General features: G+C 32.0%; 1 protein-coding gene across 1 annotated transcript in view; it reads left to right on the forward strand.

Annotated features, from left to right (window-relative positions):
* LOC134689726 (fibrinogen C domain-containing protein 1-like) overlaps nucleotides 1-21,520 on the forward strand; it is a 37,998-nt gene extending 16,478 nt beyond the window's left edge. Inside the window, exon 6 of the mRNA XM_063549692.1 lies at nucleotides 20,993-21,520. Coding sequence (XP_063405762.1) covers nucleotides 20,993-21,520 — 528 coding nt within the window. The remainder of the gene's footprint in view (nucleotides 1-20,992) is intronic.
* The last annotated feature ends 400 nt before the right edge of the window (nucleotides 21,521-21,920 follow it).

The following is a 21,920-nucleotide window of genomic DNA, read 5'->3' on the forward strand; positions in this document are numbered from 1 at the left end:
GTGCTAATCAATTATCCTTTTTATATATTATTATTATTCTATGTTTTTACTTTGAAAGAGATGCGAGGGTTACCAAATGGATAATCAACCTCGTATAGCGAACAAACTGAGAATGCCATATATAATAGAAAAAACGAACAAAAGATAAACAATACTCTTCAAAAAACAATATAGAGAGGGAAAAATAAATGAACAAATATTAACCACACTAAACACGGGGTTAATATCAGATGCTCCGGAAGGGTAAATGTAAATGTCCGCCAAGTGTTATCCATCCAATTCACAAGGATTTAAATAAAATAGTAAATTGTTCAAAATTATAGCATTTTATCAGATGCTAACTGAATGTTGTGATATTATGGTTGAAATAAATGTATTATATGGTTTTGAAAAACAGCTTCTTTTTGAAACAATCCCATTCAAGCTATTTTATTTTTAACATTAAAATAACTTTTTTAAGTTACTATTTACAAATTATATAGGTAAATATGATATCATTGAAAAACACACGCATACCAGTAGGTGTTTCCCCTTTGTATCGATCGTTGGTTAAAACTTTAGTTGTGGTTGATTTTTCAAAATTTAATCGTTTGATATCCATCTAGCTGTTATTGTTGCTGTTTTTTTTATTATTATTTTTCATGCCTTCATGCTTATTAGAAAAAATCAAAATTTATGTAATGTGCAATAGAAATAAAATGTATATCCATGTATATTATGGAGAAGTCAAAACTAAGTTAACAACCTTGTGTCTAATCCATTTGGTTTGTACAATAAAGTCTGTGTAAACTAACGTTATTAATACTTTAAAGTGTTCTTAGTGCAACATGTTTAAGGACGCCCTTAAAAAGAGGAAATGTCTTACAAAAAGCATTGTGTAGGTTCAGCTTTCTCATATATTTATATTTATCAGGACAAAATATAAAACAATGTAATTTATAGACTTGCATGATAAAATGGGCAACTTTAAATAAGTATTCATTATTTGTTTTTGTACTGTTAATAATCACAGCTTACATGTATGCCCAACATCAACAAAGACCAGTTAAAATTGCATTTAACTGATGAACACAACAACACTTACCGTTAATTTGATAAAAAAAATTTCGTTAAATAATCATGAATGTTCTAAATGTAGTGCCGAAATATACCCAAAGAAACTTACTTCAAAAAAATCAAACGTGAACCGTTAAAACTATCCTTTCCTAGATTTAAATATTTAAGTTTTTCACGGGGGACTCCACATTTACAAACAGAGGTACGATTTCGTGTCCCCTATTGTTAATTTTCATTAGTTTTTTAACTGTGATGCTTCTTTGGGACCATCTTACGGTGTTTTTCACAACTCAATCGCTATGCAATGCAGTGTCTGTTGTGACGTTTCGGTTTTTATGAACGTAAACTATGTATTACTGGTGAATTCATGGATTTCGTTACCTCAACTTACTTGATTCCTTTACTGAATTCCTCAATAGATATAAAGAATTACTTTCTGAAGTTTGTTTGTACCTGTAAAAAAACTTATTTCAAACGGGAAAGCACATGTTCATTTTAACAATTTTTGAAATATCGGCTATAGTGGTGACAAGTGGACGAAAATAGTACACAAATGACTGCGGGGGAAAAATTCACTCGAACATATTTTCTCATCCCATTTTTTTTTTCAAAATTACTGTCACAAAAGGATCGAATATTTTCATTCAGTTGAGTTTCAATTCATAACAGACCTTTTCATTAACGTTTGTCATATTTTTATTGACTTTCAAATGCCAAGATAAATTGTTAAACATTGTCATGTCGGAGCCTTTTATATGCAGTATGGGGTTCGCTCATTGTAGAAGACCGTACGGCGACCTATAATTGTTTTAAATTTCTATGTCATTTTGGTCTCTTGTAGAGAGTAGTCTTATTGGCAATCATACCATATCTTCTTTTTTTATATTAGAACTTGAGATACTGCAGTAGTCATTCAATCTTAGGTTTTACTGACGGTGTCATTTCTCGATTCTAACATATTTACTGATGGCGGATTCGTATGGCGGGTGATGAAGGCATAGCAGGAGAGCTAACCATGCCGACGTAACCGGTCTTGCGTCTTATGGAGTTCGAACGATCACAACACATTGTGCGTGTCATCAATTGTTGTCTACGTAATCAATATATGATACTTGAACATTAGTAATATACTGCTGCTTGTATTTCTTCATCTACAAGAGTTGATCAAAATTCAATTGACAGTAATTGTTTGACATACCTTAGTTTGAATGGGGTATCACGTGGTCTATTTTAAAGTCAATTGACACCTGTATTATTGTACGTGGAAAAAAATGGCGACGACGTTAATCTAATTTTACTGATTTGTAATCAGAAAATGGTATATAATTGTTTTTTCTTAACGTAATTAATTGTCTGCTATATCAATTTACCTTTTCCATGAACCACATGAGGCGAGGTCAAAGATATACCATCAAACAAGCCGCCTCGTCTCAAACAACATATACAATTTATGCTGGCAACAAAAACGAGTTTTTTGCATTATACTTTTAACGAATATAAAAACTTAAATACACTGGAGATGTACATCTTATTTTTGTGTGCACGTAAGGATCACGTCCGAATCAGCACTTTCGATTTATTCAGAAACTGGTATACATAATTTTGATCACAATACGGAAGTAGGAAAAGCCATAAGTCAAAAGATAACTTTAAAGGGGAAACACCAAATTAGTCTGAAGTGTTTGATATACAATCTTCCATTTATTCTCTTATTTCGTCTTAAGTTCTGGGCAGGCCCAGCTTCCCGGGATAGAAAGTCCATTTGAATTTCGAACATTCAAAGGTTTGTGACTCGCAGTTATCTGACAGCTAGTTCATAGCCACTAACAACTAATAAAAAAATCATGCATCTAAGGCTAAACTACCAATCCGTACACATCCATTATCCAATGGATATAGTTTAAAGACGTCATAAACAGCCAGAATAAAAAACATGACCTCGTGCAATGCCAAGTTACAGGTATCGACAGATTGTAGATCCATGAATATGTCAATGTATATAACATACTAGTAATATTTTTTTAGCTTTTGATTTCCTGATAACAAAATCAATATTTATATCAAACAAAAACAATTTTCAATGATCTTATTACAGTCTTGAATAGGTAACATTTTAGAAGAAGTATATTCGAAGGAGCGACAAGTTTACATGGATCATTTCTAAATTTCCGGACACGGTTAACAACATTTCCGTAAAAATGAGGATGTGCTATCCTGTTTGAAATAAGTTTTCTACAGGTACAACCAAACTTCAAAACCAAATCTTTATATCCATGGAAAAATTTAGTAAAGAGTTTAAGTAATTTATGGTAACGATATCCATGGTTTAATAATTTACCAGTAATACATAGGTCGTTCGTTAAAATCAAAAACGTTTAACAGACACGGGCATAATGAACAAGTTGTCAAATATAAACACCGTAAGATGGTGCCAAAGGAACATCACCATCTAAAAATCGAAAATTAACAATAGGGAACGAAAAATCGTCTCATTTGTCGTAAATTTTAGTGTGGAGTTTCCCGTTTAAAACCGAAATATCTAACTCCAGGAAAGGACAGTTTTTACCAAATAAATTTGATCTATTTAAAGTAAGTTCCTTGGGGTAAATTTCAGCAGTATATTGAGAAAATTTGATTTATTCAGAAACTGGTATACATAATTTTGATCACAATACGGAAGTAGGAAAAGCCATAAGTCAAAAGATAACTTTAAGGGGGAAACACCAAATTAGTCTGAAGTGTTTGATATACAATCTTCCATTTATTCTCTTATTTCGTCTTAAGTTCTGGGTAGGCCCAGCTTCCCGGGATAAAACGTCCCTTTGAATTTCGAACATTCAAAGGTTTGTGACTCGCAGTTATCTGACAGCTAGTTCAAAGCCACTAACAACTAATAAAAAAATCATGCATCTAAGGCTAAACTACCAATCCGTTCACATCCATTATCCAATGGATATAGTTTAAAGACGTCATAAACAGCCAGAATAAAAAAACATGACCTCGTGCAATGCCAAGTTACAGGTATCGACAGATTGTAGATCCATGAATATGTATATGTATATAACATACTAGTAATATTTTGTTAGCTTTTGATTTACTGATAACAAAATCAATATTTATATCAAACAAAAACAATATTCAATGATCTTATTACAGTGTTGAATAGATAACATTTTAGAAGAAGTATATAAGAAGGAGCGACAAGTGTACATGAATCATTTCTAAATTTCCGGACACGGTTAACAACATTTCCGTAAATATGAGAATGTGCTATCCTGTTTGAAATAAGTTTTCTACAGGTACAACCAAACTTCAAAACCAAATCTTTATATCCATGGAAAAATTTAGTAAAGGTTTAAAGTAATTTATGGTAACGATATCCATGGTTTAATAATTTACCAGTAATGCATAGGTCGTTCGTTAAAATCAGAAACGTCTAACAGACACGGGTATAATGAACAAGTTGTCAAATATAAACACCGTAAGATGGTGCCAAAAGAACATCACCATCTAAAAATGGAAAATTAACAATAGGGAACGAAAAATCGTCTCATTTGTCGTAAATTTTAGTGTGGAGTTTCCCGTTTAAAACCGAAATATCTCACTCCAGGAAAGGACAGTTTTTACCAAATAAATTTGATCTATTTAAAGTAAGTTCCTTGGGGTAAATTTCAGCAGTATATTGAGAAAATTCTTGATTATTTAAGGAAAAAATCTCATCAAGATAACGGTAAGTGTTGTTGAATTTATCAATTAAATGCAATTTCGACGGGTCTTTACTGAGTTATGTCTGTGATTTGTAACAGTACAAAACAAGTCTGCTATTAAACATGTTAAAAGGGCACAATTAGTGCCTATGGGGATACCTACAACCTGTCGATAAACTTTGTTGTCGAAACGTACATAAATATTATCAAGGAGAAAATCAACAGCTTTAATCATCTCATCACATCTCCAGTAAGTAGATCTAGCATATTTACCTTTCTCATTAGAGAAGAAGGCTTTAACTGAGTTGCAGCAAATATATCTACATTCAGCTTTACCAAACGACCATTTAATTAAATAGAAAAACTTTTGTTTAATAAGATAGTGTGGAAGTGTAGTGTAAAGAGTAGAAAAATCAAAACTATTAACATAATCAAAAGGACCATCAAAAGCACGTAATTTATCGAAAACATCCAAAGAATTTTTTACACTCCAAAAATGGTTTTTACCACTATGTTCATATATTTTATTACAATAGTTTTATGTTAATCTCTTTGACAGTAGTTAATGAACTAGTTAAGAGCACTGAAAGATTAGCTGTAGAACACTTACTAGAGGCCGAGATCAAACGATATTGAAATAGTTTTTTCTATTAATTTCATCAAAGCATCCAAATTTCGTCCACATCAAACTGCACAAATCACTCTTAGTCCTGAATCTTCTTCTGTTGATAGTAGAATTAGCAAGCACTAGTAGTGTAATGTAATATTAAGGGCTAGAGTTATAGCTCTAAAGAACATTGTAAATATCAGTTTCTTGTATACACTTTATGAATGGTTCTCTGAATCTTATTTCCCTACAAAGATATGACACAAGTTCAGACAACTGCTTTATTAATTGGAGACAAACTTTATGTATTTAAAGAATTACTGCATACATTTACTCTTTTAATTGTTTGGTATTTGACTGTAGGGAGCATAAGTTTTGATTAGACAGTTAAAAAAAGTATCTTGATTTGTTCCTTTGGTTATTCTTGTAGTTGAGTTGCTGTCTCATTGGCATATACCCACATCTCTTCAAACAGTGTAAGATCCATGTAATGATCTTAAAAAAAGGTTCATACGAAAGCTTAAATCAAAAAGGTTATTGTGTATAAATAAAGTGCTTTATTACATTGGTAGCAATGATTTATATTAATTTCCCAGTTAAATAAAAACCGATAATTTCACATGTGAAATAAACGTGGTTATTTCACCCTCTGACGTCAAACAACAATAAGCGTTGTCAAGACGTCGATAACGTCGAATCAAAACAAATTGTGAATGCGTAGGGAAAAATATAGTTCCTAACATTTTCTATATTAATTTCATAGAAAAAGCCTTTTGCCAATGTAATAAAAAGAATAACTTAATAAATATTCAAATATAGAAAAATATTCAACTCGTGACAGAACAACACTGATAATTAACTCATACACTACGCGCATTAATGAATTAATGTGTTGTTGGGTCACACGTTTGATTTTTTTTTTATTTAAATTCTTCGATTAGTTATTCTATATTCCACTGAAAGAAATTACAAAAATGCATTGAACTAAGTTTAAACATTATATTTTTCAGAAAAATATGTTTAAATAAAAAAGTTAAGACTAAAATTATACTCAAATGTGTTTTTATGAAAACTTAAGACAAGACCATATACATATACATTAGTTTCTTAAAGCTTTTTAAAAAGTCTTGAGGCATTGAAAATCTCCTCTCCTTTGACAAATGAAATTATTCTCCTTTAGTTGTCCATAGAACCGTGGTAAATTTTGCAAATCCATCATGTTACAAAGAAGTGTTAGATAATACAATAATGGAATAATCATTAGTTAAAAACTATTAAATTTTACGAGTAACAATTTTTCATTATAAAAGGTTAATCTTAAAAAAGCATGCGATGAACAATGGTTCTAGATTTGTTTTAATTTGCAGGGTTGCAAAATAATGAATAATAGCTTACAGCCATAATATTGATAGCAATCATTAAAAAATGAAATTATATTCACTCATTGCCAAATATGGTTTTGGTTAGAACAAACAAAAAATTACTACGGTAACCTATCTTTCATTGATAAGATCCTCATAATATCTGGCAATTTTCTATGATCTGAAATAACAAAAAATCACTGACCAGTGAGTTGTGGGATGCATGCTTGCAGACTATACAGTACTTGAACATCTTTTTTCCCTGATGGTACTACAAAAAAACCTGCTGGTCCTCACTATAATGATCTATAATTTCTATAAAAAAGCCATATATCAGTCCTTTAACATATTTGATTGTCAAATCTTGGGACCACCACTTTATAGAGGAGTCTGTGCTTGATCACATTATGAATGATTAAATCAGCTTGTAAATGAAATAAACTACATGTACATGTTGTTTTGGAAATTCTATTGGTTATTTCAAAGTCAGTTTAGAATAAACATTTATAGATTCATCATATCATTACATTTATCAAATAAAGGCAACATGCAGTTGTATACCGCCGTTCAAACAATTTCCATATTCAGCACTCATCACTTTGCTACATTCCATTTGTTTTAACTTCTCTCTAAGATGTGCAAAATTGATCTGAAATAAATATTTAATCTTTCAATGACAAAATTGTAACTTTAATGCTAAAGGAGACTGTAAATAACAAACAGACGTATCTACAAAAAAGTAATGCAGTTCTTAATATATTATGAAGTATTTGAAAGTATATTTACAAATGCACAAAACTTCAAATATAATTACCTAGCTTTCTTCTTCCTCTGTTTGTTTTCATCTAGTTTTACCGCAAAGGAACGATCAGTCTAGAAACATTCCGAAAATATCTAACTCTTGTGTTTGCATATTTGTACACGCCCTCAAATAACAATCATTCGAACCGATTGGATCCAGACTCTAAAAATGCATACGGAGCGTCTGGATAATCCAGACTAATGAATCACAAAAACAGAGTAGGTGTGTTCGATAAGAATTTTTTTTTGTCTTTCAAGTTAGATGATGTAAATGTATATTTTCGAAAAATTATAATTTTTTGTGTGTGATAATTAGGGTTCATTGTCTTCAACCACTAAAAAGATCTAGTCTGCCCCTCCACGAAATATTTAATTTTTATTTTTTTGAAATGTTTATGAATTTTCGATAATTCCACCTAACAACCGATCAGACAATAGTTTTAAGTTGAATCAATGCAGACAAGATCATTAACTGATGCTCATTTATTAGCTAGTTGATACATTTGTCTTTTAAAATACAACTGACAAATAAGGATCGTTATGGTGCAATGTGGATAAATTTATTGGTTTCAAAGAGCAAAATTGGCAGCGCGTCATCCCTACAATGGCTTCCATTTCTACGATTGTGAAAATGAACTGGCGTAATAGGGAGATAATTTTGACGAAGTAGAATCCTGACTGATATGTACTAGATGATGTTTGTAATAATGATAATAATAATCATTCAACTAAATGTGTTTAAATAGTTTTAAGTATTAATTGTTTTGATGTTCTTAAAGAAACTGCTCCAGTTTAGTAGTGTCAGTGTCAAAGACGAAAAATATAGTTCAAGTGTAAAAATGCCGCATCATTGGTTTGTTATGGCTGCTTGAATCGAGTGTGACCAATCGAGTGGTTTCACCAAAACAACGTCGGTCTAAAACAATGCTCCAAAAACGACATACTGGATTTGTAGAAAATGTCATTGTAAATAAGAATTTCGAAAATTGTTTGCAATATTGTTAATATCAAATGAAGACTAAAAGACACCCGCGAAATCGCGGGCGTTCAGAGCGTGGTTGTATATGATGAGTTTTTGTAAAAAAAAAATATAATGAAAGGTATCAGAGGTCAAAGGTACTTGGGGACAGGACAATTGTCCTTCTATCCTCCTCTTTTTCTCCAAAATTTCCATTTTTTTGTTTTCTATTCAGGAAAGGTATCAAAAGTCATAGGTACTTTGGGACAGGGAAAATTTTGTTTCCACCCGTCCTCTTTTTTTCCCCATATTTTTCAATTTTTTAGTTTTCTATTAATTACAATATGAACATACATTTAGAATATTATGAACATTGGGAGTGTGTTTGTTTTTTACTATCAATTCTCAGTTTACTAATAAATCCACGTTGGTCATTGCTATATTATATTGACCCTCTGTATTTGAAATACTTGATGAATTGTTGATTTTTATAAAAAAAAAATATGCCTGGAGATGTCAGGAAAGGTATCAAAAGTCTTAGGTAGTTTTGTACAGGACAATTGTTTTTCAAGCCGGTCCTCCTTTTTCCCCTCCAAATTCCAAAAAAAAAAAAAATTTCAATGATGTTAGCGTTTACATCTGTATATTATGAACATTCATTTCTATTTATAAATAAGGTGTATTTGCATTTTACTTCAATTCCGAGTGTATTAATATCTATCCAATGCAGTCATTGACATATTACATAGACCCTTTCTATTTAATGAACTATGTGACCGTCGTAGATAGTAAACTTGAAAAGTATAACAGATCGCAAATTACACTTTATTTATGTATCAAAGTATACAGAAAAACGCAAACCGGATGTCTATTCTGACTTGAAATTACGTCCAATGACAGAACAATATCCGGACGTCTTTTTTTCGTTTCCTCCCAAAATAACCCAAACTGAATTATCATAAGAATGGACGACAAATGCGACTATGCATGGTACCTATAGGACACAGATGCATGATGAATAATTTATTGTGGAAAGAAGAGAAGCGACGACACACAAAATGAGGTCTTCTCGTTTAATAGATAGATTTTACAAATTGTATGCAATATTGTTAATATCAAATAAAGAATTTGAAAATTGTGTGCAATATTGTTAATATCAAATAAAAAAATTAAAAACTGTATGCAATAACTTATATATCAAATAAAAGTTTTCAAATTTTATTTTAATCAGGGACTTTCTATACTTGTACAGAGAGTCCCTGTTTTAATAGATATGTCTAATCCTATCGTACATTGTAGTATATTGATGACGATGTAACAATAGCGCAATGTTACCGTTGACTAACATATTATTGTTACATTCGTAATTAATCGGTTCCTTACCCAACCCCGCATTCCGGCAAATCCGCATTAACTTATGATTGTTACATTTCAATGTAACTGTAGCCAGTGCCGTTATCTTAAATGCAAAGAACTGACTATTATTTAAAAAGTAACTTTGCAGCATTCTGCGATAAGCCAAGGGTGATGATTTTTCCCAAAAACTATAGGAAAATGATTCAAAGTACTCGATATTTTTGTTTTGCATGATTTCTTTGGGTCTGTTTTTTTATGCTTTTCGTTATTTTGCGAAAAGGGGGGCTTCTTTTTCTTTCAGTGTATTTATTTTAGGGTTGTGTTTTTCTTTCTTTTTTCTATAATTTTAGTTGTTTTCATTGTAATTATTAAATTTATTATTATTACCTTTTTTGCTAGAGGTTTTGAAATTTCGTCGTAATTAGTTATCAAAGATACCAGGATTATCATTTAGTACGCCAGACGCGTGTTTCATCTACATAAGACTCATCAGTGACGCTCATATCAAAATATTTATACAGCCAAATAAGTACAAAGTTAAAGAGCATTTAGAATCCAACTTGAATTCCAAAAAGTTGTGCAAAATACAACGAAGGTAATCTATGCCTTGGATAAATTAATCCTTAGTTTTTCGAAAAATTCAAAGTTTTGTAAAAAGGAAATTTATAAAAATGACTCGTGACATTATTTAAATTAATGTCAACACCGAAATGTTAACTACTGAGCTGGTGATACACTCGTGGACGAAACGTCCACCAGCAGTGACATAAACCCAGTGGTGTAAATATTTATCAAAGATACCAGGATTATACTTTAGTACGTAAGCGGTACAAGTAACATAATTAGACCGGTTGTGCATATCTGGTTCGGAGTCACACCACTTATTATAGGTAATTTTGATATTAGTCTGGGACCCTATACTATGGACCAGTTCCCAGGCTTTCACGTTCGGAATGCCTTGAGCTATTTCTCTATTTTAGATAATGCACTTCTAGAAATTCTACTTTAAGAAAACTAGCGATGAAAATTTAAGAAAACTACTGACTGAATGTGAATCTCATTCTTTAAGATTGTTTACTTTGTAAAGGAATGATGTGAGTAACTTAATCTACATCTGATAATAACTGTCATTAACTTTTCTTTTGTCAATTAGGGAATTACGATGTACCAAAGGAGTGGTTTAACCAACATTAGTAGTACATTTACAGATATAATTTTTATCAGAGCCGGCTCAATAGCATATTTGCTATTTTGCCGGTGCCGGTCAAATAGCACAGTGTGAGTTCGTGGTCTAGTGGTTAAGACCGATTGCTACAGTGCTGAAGGTCCCGAGCTCGATTCTCAATCGGGGTGCTAAAAATATCAGTACATCAGAAGGGTAATTTTCACCCTCTCACACACATCTCTGGTACCCAGACAGGAGATTAAACCAGAATGGGTACTTTGGGGGACTCGGTTGGTCAAAGTTGTCCCAAACTTTGACCTGGCGATCAATCTTCTGATATCTCGTTGGTTTGTCTAATTCCACCTAGTGGCCCGGTGGTTCAGTCCGAGTAATTCGGCTTCCTCCACCATAATAACAGACTGCCCAGTGTCCTACACGCTCCCTTGGGCGGTGTTGGGTAGGGATTGTTCTGGTGGTGGGATAATATTGTAAAGAACACATCTCCATTAATCCTTAGGGAGTGTACAAGAATCCGATGTGGTTCAAAGTATGACGGGATACATAAGTACAGAGTCACGTCAAATGTATATCACAAAAAATAATCTTTGCAGTAAAAGTAATATTAATAAAAAAAAAATTGTCATTCAAAGTATGACAAGATACATATGTACAGAGTCACACCATAAAATAATTTAGTCGTTCAAAGTATGATTGAATACATAAGCACAGAGTCACGTCAAATAAATATCTCAAAAAACAGACTTAACAGTAAAAGTAATATCAATAAAGACAATTAAAAGAATTATATAACACGTTATTAAGATGATAAACAACGTCAATACGCAAATCTATACTTCAAGACTATCGTGTATTATTTGTAAAGTTGATTTGGAATATTTATCAACAAGTTCGTGGTACCTTCCGATGAACTATTTTAGAAATAGAACGAGACGTGCTTTGACATGCCACTGGTTCATCAACTTTCTGCTGGTGATGCTTTAAAAGTCTGAGTAGGAGCTGCAAGCTCTTGAATACCGAATAAGTTGGGAAATATATATTCCATATGCAGGTGTTGTTGGTATATTGCTACTAAGGCGGGGGAAATTGATACATTTTGTATCGTAGTTTCCGAGCAAGGTTTTTTTAAAGCTTTTATTTCTAGAGCTTTTATTTCTGAAAATTGCACAAAATCGTCATATTTTGACTAAATGTCCATAATTGGCTTATTCTAGAGAGTTTTATGTACTTTTATGAAAAGAACTGATTTATTTAGCATTAAATCTTTTCCCTATATATTTTAAATATATTAAACGACCACCTGCCTATCGCAACCGGTGACCACATTAATTTGTTTAAAACAAACACATGCACTGTTTGAAACAACCACAATTTACATGGACGAATCAGTGCAATTTTGAAAAAAAATGTAGTCGTGCTGCCATTTTGATTATACATTTTTACTTTCCCCTTGTTTAAACTCGGCCAATTGCATTGGGAGTGTATCTGATTGACAAGAGGATTGCAGATTGATGATTTTGCTGCATTCGGCAATCCTAGAGTGACAATTGATCACCAAAAGGTTCAATAAGACGGAGGTCTATTACTTAGCCCAAGATCGCTTTTTCAAGTTATAGCTAATTTTTTTAAAGTTCAATTCGTGATTGGAGTGAAATTTGTTATTCAAACAGAACTATTTGCAATTAGATGATTGTCTAAACAATTGTCAAAAATGACTATTATAAAATTGATTACAATTTATAATTAGCATGGCTAGAAAAATCATTTTTTCTTGACAGTTATATGGTTCAGTAATAAGGAACAGGTGATCAAATTATATTGAATAAAATGTATTTGAAAGTCCTTGCATAATAAGACAATTAATATGAAATCTTAAAGAAAATGTGAGAGCTCTGCACCCTGGGGTTTAAAATAAAAAGAAAACACAAAAAAGGCAAGGAACGATCTTAATTACACAATGAACAGTTCTCATTATTAGTCATTGTCAATATACATGCGAGACCAAACAGGGTTTTTTACTTACACTAGTATATTCAAAAGTTATAATGTACATAAATGCTTCGTTCTCTTCAAGTTGTTAAACATGGTTTCAAAGACCACCTATATTAAGAGACCACGTTTGACTTCTCCCTCGAGTGGTCTGTTAATGCAGGTTTGACTGTATCTGTGTTTCATACCAGTAACGAAGAAGTGGCTACTGGCATAGACTGGTGATACCCTAAGGGGCTAACAGTTCACTTAACCTTGAACAATACATCGTTATATTTCATTACAGATCATATGTTAGTCCAGTGAATGATGTCTAAAGGGAGGTACAAAAACAGCAGGGACAAATACAAGGAAGACGAAGAATATTTCAAGATAACCTTTTTATATAGGAAATTATCAAGTGTATTGTCAAGGTAGCAACTTTCTAGTCCATAACATGTATATAATTGTTAAGGTTTCAATTTCTCTCTTGGGGAAAAATCAAGAGATATTTTTGAACTATAAACCAAATTTGGTTTTTCATTCTACATGTATACAAAAATGATTTGGAATCTCTAGATTGAAGTTATGAGTCATTTTTTCAACTCAAAATATGTTAACAGATGATATTGATATTAATATGCATTAAGATGGATTTCTTTCCCATGCTGAGCAAATATATTAATCATCCATTTATAAATAATGTTACAAATTGATATAATAACCATATAATTATTATTCACATATATGCATTTTGTCAGATTTATTCATTGATTTTTGTTTTTATCATGTTTATTGTTGGTTAATTGTGTTTTTCTGTGAATCATTTGGTGATGTCTTTTTAGTCATATTTGTTTTTTCTAGATCTTAAGGTGAGAGGTACGTAAATGAACGCCTCTAGCGGAAAACGGGAAAATCAACGTGTGTTGCTATGAAAGTTATCTCCCGTACACCAGAAACAATATTTTCAAGATGTCGGAATATATTCCGCTTCGTCTGAATTATGGTCAATTTGGTGGAAGAGTATTAAATGCATCCCATCAAAATGTAACAAAAATTGAAGTTTGAAAAATGAAATATCTTGTAACAGTTAAACAGTGCTTCCCTTCCATGAAAATGAAAGTAACTTGGCATGTCATGACGGTCGGAGGGTGATTGAGTTGGGTTAACTAGCTGACCAACAATAACGCTTGCAAGAACTTCTATTCGCCATAATGTACAAAAATGAGTCTCGGAATTATTTTGTTTATACCTTTGGGTAACTGTCTATACATTAACTTACAGCTGGTAATCGGCACAGATCAGAGACTTAACTTGAAAATCGGGAATGTTGATGGGACGTGAAAACGAAATGTAGTATTGACAAGAATATCATAGAGTACATACATAACACACATACACTCCAATAATAATAAATTGAATCTTACACTATGTATTGTCATTTTATAAATTGAAATTCCATAGCAAATATAGTAATAGGCTAACATTAAGTCATTTGCATTCAAAGAAATAAATTTATTTCTCAAAACAAATGTGAAAACGTCTAGGACGTATTCAATCATCGACAAAAAAGAGGTTAATACTGATATTCGTGATTTGGCATTCCTGTTTTAAAAGCATGTTCTCATTTAAACATATTCTTTACAGTGCTTTCTTTCACGTCTGCCATTTGGTCTATAAATAGAATTTAAAAATGAAAGTACTAGTACTATTTTAAAACAAATTATTTATAGTAAAAAAGCAAAAGGTTCCTGTGTGACATAAAATTTGTGAAATATATAGTTGGAAATTACTTCAGACGGGTGAGCAAGAGAAATTTAAAGGAACAATAAACGTGAACGAGAATTGAAATGGGGATGGGGTCTTATGCACGGACAAACGGTAAGTAAAACGTACATGTCTTTAAAAGTATACGAAAAATAAAAACAAATAGTACACGTTGCTTTTCAGTCAATTTGAATTGAATTGAACATTGTGAATTACAAGCTTCCAATTTTGGATTCTCAATGCTCTTCAACTTTGTATTTATTTGGCTTTTTAACTATTTTGATCTGAGCGTCACTGATGAGTCTTATGTAGACGAAACACGCGTCTGGCGTATAAAATTATAATCCTGGTACTTTTGATAACCAATTCCAGCATGAAAATGCGGAAATGGAAAAATAGAGGTCAACTGCATAAAAATTACTCTTTATCGTCACTTCAAATTCAAAAAAATCAAATAATTAGCAAAGTACATATATAACACTGAAGATTTAAGAATTTCTGCGTGCATCAATCAATTCATTTTTATAATGCGCAAAATTTGTAACTGCAGTTATTTCGATTTCAGTTGATACTGTTTGTATACATGTGTAAATGCTGCTGTAATGATTTAGAATGAGTTTTTTTATTTTTGCTATACGTATTTCTTCTCAATTTTCGCAATAAATAAAACTTTGCAAAAAATTCTAAAGTACAAACAGGAATATTGTTGGTACACATTACGAGGTTCATAATGCCGATTTTAATAACATGTGACTAAACTAACCCAATTGTATCGATTTGCAAAGTTGTAGAATAAATGTGTAAAAACTATGAAGCGTTGAAAGTATTAAATTTTTGTATTGTGTGAAAATTTTCAAATGTAACCACATATGTGAATAGTCTAGAAACCAGCAATCATGTATATGCAAGTTTACGATATGGACTCAGCTACAGTAGAAAACATTACCATTATCGCCTATTGAAAAATAATTATAGATATTGAACAACATGATAATTTTAGTATACTCCCGCCAATGTTTAATTTTCTTGGTTAATGTTAGGTTTATATGACAATTGAAATAAAACTTTATATTTAGGACTGTCAACATAATATCAATGATTAGTAAAGAAGGCGATACATTTCAGCGTGTGCACTCTTGTATATTTGTATATGCATGACCTTCTGTAACTATCGGGAGAATAACCGTCTACTGTTGTGTTTTATAATGCACCCGCCGTAGCGGAGGGGGCAATTAATTTTATACTTGTCCGTCTGTCCGTCCGTCCGTGCCAAAAATTGGTTTCCGTTCTCGAACTTTAGTTTGCCTCCACCAAATGTGAGGAAACTTATACACAGTGCTAATTACGACAAAACACAGATCTGGTTTAAATTTTGGTGGCTGCACTTTTATCGTTCTAGAGTTATGCTCAATAACAAATTGCTACATTTTTCGTTTCCGTTCTCTACGTTTAGTTTGCCTCAACCATTTTCAACCAAATGTAATGAAACGTATACACAATGATTATAACCATAAAACTAAGAACAAGTTCAAATTTGGGTAGCCTTACTTTTACAGGTTTTTTTTAGGTTATGACACTTTATAACATATGCAAGTGGGGGCATCATCTGAGTCCCATGAACAAATTTCCCCATTTATTCAATATTGTTTTGGCCGTTTTTCGTTTTTCCCCCATTGCATTATCAGTATGTATAAGTTTGAATTTCACGTTGCATGGTATATTTAAAGTTTAAATTTTCCTTTGCGCGGTATATTTCGCTTCCCTTATTGTAAAGTAGCAAAATTGTGGTCGAAAATGTGAACATTGAATGTATATCGTCATTCGGAGAATCTTTTTTAATGCGAATCTTTTTATATTGTGTTCAATCATTCCAGAAATACGTTATAAATATGTAGGATCTCGTATAATAACTGAAAGAAACAACAATAGGTAATCAATCCTTTTTCAGATAGGATTATATGCACAATAGCGCATTTGTATAGCCAAACCAATTGTAATGAAGCGGGCGTTGTCTAAATACAATTCTGCTGATATAGCCTTAACGTTGCGTAATCCTTTCGGCGACGTCATGAATTTTCTTCTCTTTTCCCGTCAACAACACCCTTTCAACGGCTGATATATAAAAGGGGAGTTCGGTAACCCATGAAAAATATAAATCAAAAGAAAGGAAATAATACCGTAAAAACATTTGATTTTTATAGAAAAATCGTAGGATTGGTTTAAACTGCAGAATGACTTAGGCTTGAAATTTCTTATTTTTGTTTAAATTTGACGTTATGTCTATGTTATTTATGTTGTTTCCTTACCATTTTCAATTGTCTGGAACTCGGAAACTAGATCGGTGAGCAACTTATTTTTTTCGATTTTTCATTATCTTTTTATAAGTTCTACGTGTATACAATTTCTTTAAAAATCGCCGGACAAGCCATTTACGTACCTGTTACCTTAACGTATGATAAATATTGTTTTGTGGTAGCTTCTGTCAAGTTTTGTGCACAGTGAATTTTCTGTATGAGAACTATTTGCTAAAGCCAACCGTTGAAATATTACATTTTGCCTAAACCAAAAGAATATGCATTGTCCAGAAAAAAGCGTTCGTACATCACATTTTGTTACAGCCCCCAATTAATGATCATGGCTTGAAAACTGTGAAAACATTTCATTTTGTTTCTACCATCACATAATGATTGTCCAATCAGAATAGATGTGCTCTGATATTTCTACCGATAGATAATTTCTGAGGCCAGGTCCATCAAATTATAAACTGCATTTATTTTATCCCACTTGTTTGTACCCAGTTTCAGATAGATAGACATTTTCATTTAAAATCTATTAATCATTGATGTATTGCAACAATGTTTGATATTGTCGTGTTTGCAAGAAGTAAGAAGTGGAAATATCTTGGCGTTAAATTGAATTATAATATTTTTCTTCAATCTTTATATTTCTGAGGAGTGTTTTTGTTAACCTTTTTGTTGTATTTATTGTTATTGTTAAATCACATTGTTTTGAAGTGCCATTTGTATATCATCATTATTTGGTAAAACATATAATGCAGCCTCTATTATAAAAAGATCTTCCAGCCCAAAAAGGGCTAATTAGAATTTCTTTATATATAAGTATTGTTAATTAATTTTTGCTAATAGTGGTGTAAGATTCAAGAAAATTTTCATATTGTTGTGTGTTGTAATTTAATCAACAATAGCTGAAAATAATTATGTTTATTTGATAATATTTTATTTTTATTTTCTCATAATTTCGAAATGGTTTTAATGTGTTTTTTTTTTCATTATTTTTACAAGTCTGACAGGAACAGATTTATACATTTATTTATTTTAATGCTTATTTAATTATCAGTCCAACTACTCATAACCAGTTGCAAGAGTGTGTCTATCATTCTGTCCATTGCTTCTGCATAATTGTTTTGATATACAATACTAATGACTTAAAGATTAGATGAGTTTATGATTTTGAACCATGGGTTTTTTTAGTTTTACAGAATGTTTGTGTATATAATGTAAATATTTGTATATATGGTCAGCGGTAATTTTATTTGATAACTTTCTGTTGATAATTATAAATTAATAGTTCTTCATACAAGATGGTGTAGACAAGAAGCATCTATGAGTTTGTAGAAACACTTATAATACTATTCACTGTTTTTCTCAATAACATCAATATGAGATCATAACATTCTTCTTCTACTCAACAAAGACAGATGGTTTCTGGACTAATAACTTTAGTGTCAGGACAACTTTAGTATAAGTAAATAGAAATCAATAAAACACAATGTTTAAAACCACAAAAGGAAGCTTGGGATTGATTTTGAGTGTTATGATCCCTAAGGTTAAGGAATAAGGGGTCCAAAGGGGCCCCAAACAAGCATTTATCTAGTGTCAGGACAACTTTATTATTAGTAAATAGAAATCAATAAAATTTTAACACAATGTTTATAACCACTAAAGGAAGCTTGGGATTGATTTTGAGGGTTAGGGTCCCTAAGGTTAAGGAATTAAAAGGCCCAAAGGGGCCCCAAACAATCATGTATCTAGTGTCAGGACAATAAGTTGTGTATAAGTATTTCAATTGTTCTGATATTGTACCACAATTTTTAATATCATAAAAAGAAGGTTGTGATATATTTTGGGGGTTATGCGGCAAACAGTCTAGGAATAAAGGACAAAAAGGGGCCAAAATCAAGCATTTTTGTAGATTCAAGACAATAAATTGAAGTCCAGAATGGTTGTTGAATCACCTAAAACCAATACTTTATGAAATCTTCTCTGAAAATTGGAGTTATCTTTCTTTGTCCAGAATAGTAGTTGAATCAAATTAAGTCAATGCTATATAAAATATACAATGCAATATTCACTTTACTACCAACTGATTAAAGCAATCTTTACCATTCAGTGATTACAAGCACTTTGATTACCATTCTAGGGTTATGCCCCTTTACAAGTGGAAAAATTTAAGATTTTTTTAGTTTTTGTTCTCTTAACTTAAGTTGGTCTTAACTAAATTTAATGATATGTGTATATAATGCTTATTACCTCTTAACTCAGTTAATGTTCAATTTTTGGCAGCTTCACTTTAACAGTTTTAAAGTTATCTCCCTTTATAACGTTATATGCTAGCGGGGGCATCGTCTGTGTCCCTTTGGACACATTACCCATTTACTTTTATAGAAGTTACCATTTTTGGGATAAGGGAATCGGGGGGGGGGGGTGAAAAAAAATAGGGGGGGAGTACAATTTTTCTCATTTCAGATTTCAGAAATTAAAAAGAAAATTTCTTCAAATATTTATTTTTTGAGAGGATTAATATTCAACAGCATAGTGATCAATTGCTCAAAAGCAAAAACAAATATTTAAGTTCATTCGACCACATTTATTCTGTGTCAGAAACCTATGCTGTGTCAACTATAATGTATTTAACTGTAATCCAAATTCAGAGCTGTATTCAGCTTGAATGTTGTGTCCATACTTGCCCCAACCGTTCAAGGTTCAACCTCTGCGGTCATATAAAGCTGCGCCCTGCGGAGAATCTGGTTTTATTTGTGGTGTAAGATATTTTCTGTAGTGATGTCTACATTTCCAGGAATGCCTGTGATGGCCAGGAAGTCCAGACAAATAAGGTGTATTATCTTGCATTGATAGAAATATTGTTTTTTAGATTTAAATTTGCTCATTTATTATACCCCATGTAACGAAGTTGCGGAGGGTATAATGTTTGTGACCCGTCCGTCTGTCAGTCTGTCCGCCCGTCCGTCAGTCCATCCGTCCGTAAGTCCTGTTTCTTGTAATTTCAACTCCTCTCAAACCACAAAACAGAATTTTACGACACCTTTTTAGATGAAAAGGACATATTATGTAGTTGTGCATATCGACAGGAAATGATGATTTAATTTTATTTCTAGGAGTTACACCCCTTTGAATTAATTTACTTTATTGTACTACTGCAACAGTTTGTCATCGCAACTCCTCTGAAACTCCACAACAGAATTTCATGAAGCCTTTTGAGATAATAAGGACATACTATGTAGATGTGCATATCGACAGGAAATTACGATTCAATTGTATGTTTAGGAGTTGCATCTCTTTGAACATTGAACTTATTTGCTTAAAGGTACTACTTCAATAGGTTGTCATCTCAACTCCTCTGAAACCACACAACAGAATTTCATGAAATTTTGTAGATAATAAGTACATACTATGTAGATGTGCATATCGACAGGAAATTACGATTCATTTTATTTCTAGGAGTTACGCCCTTTTGAACTTATCTGCTTAAATGTACTTCGGTACTGGCATGAAAATACGGATCTTTTGTGTTATTAAAATTTGCTGTTACAAAATATTAGAAATTTTTATAAATTAAGGAATGTATCTCCCTCGTGCAAAGCTCTGATTCCTTTCACGGATTTTGCTATACTTTTTGGACCTTTTGGATTATAGCTCTTCATCTTTTATATAAGCTATTTTGGCCAAGAGCATCACTGAAGAGACATGTATTGTCGAAATGCGCATCTGGTGCAACAAAATGGGTACCTTTAATTTTATAAATACCACTAGGTCGATGCCTCTGCTGGTGGACTATTAGTCCCCGAGGGTATCACCAGCCCAGTAGCCAGTACATCGGTACTGGCATGAAAATACGGATTTTTTGTGTTATTAAAATTTGCTGTTACAAAATATTAGAAATTATCATAAAAATAAATGCCTGAAAAAGGGACACAAACAAGACAAATGCCAAAACGATTGGGTTTGTAGTGAATGTGGAAAAGAAGGGCATAAAGCAAAAGAATGCATAACTCCTAGTAAAGCAGCATCAGACAATGAAACTCCTGATAAAGCAGCATCAGACAGTGAAGCAAATAAAACAGTTGACCAGTCTGATTCTAGTGAGAGTGAAAGTGGGGAAGAGACTGACATTGGTGATCATGTTGATCACAGTGAAACCCCACTTTCACAGTCCATATTGCTACCTACAGAAGCAATAACAGCAACAACAACAGCTTCAGTAAAGTCATCACAGAAATTGATCCTGATTTACAGGAGAAAAAAAACAAGAAAAAAGAAAAACAAAGATAAAGCAAAAAACAAGCCAAAAGTTGAATCAAAGGGACCAATTGACAAATTCATTGTAAACCCTGAATCAACAACACCAGTACAAAAACAGGGAAAAAGACTAGCAACAACCCCTACAGATGAATATCACAACAGACAAACTGATTCAAGTAAATCTTTAAAGACATAGATACAAGAACAGTTACCATATACCATTTCCTTTCAAAATATATTATCCATACAACAATGCCTAAGTCAATGGACTCACTAATTTGTACTTGTACAAATATCTGTATATACTCCTTTATAAAAAAAAACAATTAAAAAAATACGTGGCAGTGTATGATACAATAACATTAGATTGTATATCTAACTCTGCACAAAACAAATAGAGCAAAAAATTCTATATAGATTGTTGTCAATATAATATGTATAGATCAATGAAACTAATCCTTTTTTTCATATCAAATAACTAGTATAGTTATATATGCATATGTAATTATTTGTGTTTCAATGTACCACAATATCAATATGTGCGCTATGTCGTATAATCCTGTAAACAGAAAAGCAATAGCTTTCTACTACATTTA

Source organism: Mytilus trossulus, chromosome 11 (genome assembly GCF_036588685.1).
Source record: "Mytilus trossulus isolate FHL-02 chromosome 11, PNRI_Mtr1.1.1.hap1, whole genome shotgun sequence".
NCBI classification, from domain to species: domain Eukaryota; kingdom Metazoa; phylum Mollusca; class Bivalvia; order Mytilida; family Mytilidae; genus Mytilus; species Mytilus trossulus.